Source organism: Camelina sativa, chromosome 2 (assembly GCF_000633955.1).
Source record: "Camelina sativa cultivar DH55 chromosome 2, Cs, whole genome shotgun sequence".
NCBI classification, from domain to species: domain Eukaryota; kingdom Viridiplantae; phylum Streptophyta; class Magnoliopsida; order Brassicales; family Brassicaceae; genus Camelina; species Camelina sativa.
In genome coordinates this window covers 21,952,927-21,954,454 of record NC_025686.1, presented here as the reverse complement: position 1 = coordinate 21,954,454, position 1,528 = coordinate 21,952,927, and the positions used below count along the sequence as shown (strand labels likewise).

The 1,528-nt window shown below is 33.6% G+C and overlaps 1 protein-coding gene across 1 annotated transcript in view; it reads left to right on the top strand.

The window, feature by feature from the left end:
• LOC104732264 (fasciclin-like arabinogalactan protein 1) overlaps positions 1,162-1,528 on the top strand; it is a 3,269-nt gene continuing 2,902 nt past the window's right edge. The window contains exon 1 of the mRNA XM_010451806.2: positions 1,162-1,526. Coding sequence (XP_010450108.2) covers positions 1,248-1,526 — 279 coding nt within the window. The 5' untranslated portion in view covers positions 1,162-1,247. The remainder of the gene's footprint in view (positions 1,527-1,528) is intronic.

The following is a 1,528-nucleotide window of genomic DNA, read 5'->3' as shown; positions in this document are numbered from 1 at the left end:
ATTCACCTAAGCTGACTAATGATGTATTAGAAAAGCGTACTGATGCTAATCTTGGTGATGCTGCTGTTTAAAGTTGGAAGATTCAATGGTAAAAAAGGGTGAATATTTTGAAGGGTTTTTTCTCAATTTCTCGATCCCTTTTGTTTTCTTAATTTGTCGAGACAAAGTCACAATTTCATTATTTTCTCAAGACCCATTACGAAAAATTAGGCCCACTAGACTTATTTTCTCAATTTTCCTTATTTCGATTTTTACTGATTTTAAAATTTCAGGAGACAAAAAAACAACAAATTTTATCTGAAAATATAACTAAGGGTATAATTGGCTATTTTTATATCCAAAACCCTATATAACCAAACTTTTCAAAAAAAAAGTATAGATGGCCAAATTTTTGAAAAAAGATCCTTTATTTATAATTTTCCCATAAAATTTTGTATGTTTTTCTATAGTCTAAAAAAAGTATTTCTATTTTTAGCTACACATACAAGTGAACACCATCTTAATCACATGATTGTTGTGATCTTCTCAACAATGAAGAAGAAATCATAAATATCGTTTAATTAGCCAAATTAAATGTGATACTTAAAAGACTCTTTAGAAGTAGGTTAGATAAGTTGGAGGCCATGTTGCCTCCCACCAATTTAATTTTCGTTAGGCTGTTATATAAATTTGCTTTGAAGCTCAAATGCGTTGTCCCAATTCCCCCCATACCTTTTTTTAAACCTCAATTCTCTATCTACATTTTATTTTTATTTTATATTTACTACGTCATATTAATTAAAAAATGGAAGACAATCGTATTAGACCACAATAATACAAATATAGCACTTTTAAAAATCATATAAACCTAACATTTTTTCCACTTTAGATCATCATTATGTGTCACCTGTTCCCTCTAATCTAATATTAAATTCCGTCGGTAACAAGTTTATACAGGTTACAAAGTAGTAGGTGGAATGGAACCGTTGAAGGCTGGAAAGAACATCATTATGATATCATCACAAACTTTGCAAAACCCATAAGCTTAAATTCACAATAAATACATTTAAAATCATGTCATCACAATAAATAAATGAAAAAAAACTCAATGGCACAATCGTAATTTCATTCACAATCCACGTCCATTTAAGTATTTAACTAAACACCATCTTCTTGATCTTCTAGTTCCCTTCAATTTAAGCTCTTCTTTACTCACTCACTCACTCTCTCTCTCAAGCAACCAAACACTTCATCTCTCTCTTGAAACAATGGCGAAGAAGATGAGTTCACTCATCATCTTCAACATCATCCTCCTCCTGATAATCCAAACCCACGCACACAACGTCACACGCCTCCTGGCAAACCACCCGTCATTCTCCTCCTTCAGCCATTACCTAACACAAACCCACCTCGCGGACGAAATCAACCGGAGAACAACCATAACCGTATGCGCCGTCGACAACGCCGCCATGGCAGCGTTAACCTCAAAAGGCTACACAATCTCAACTCTCAAGAACATCCTCTCGCTTCACGTCCTTCTTGATTACTT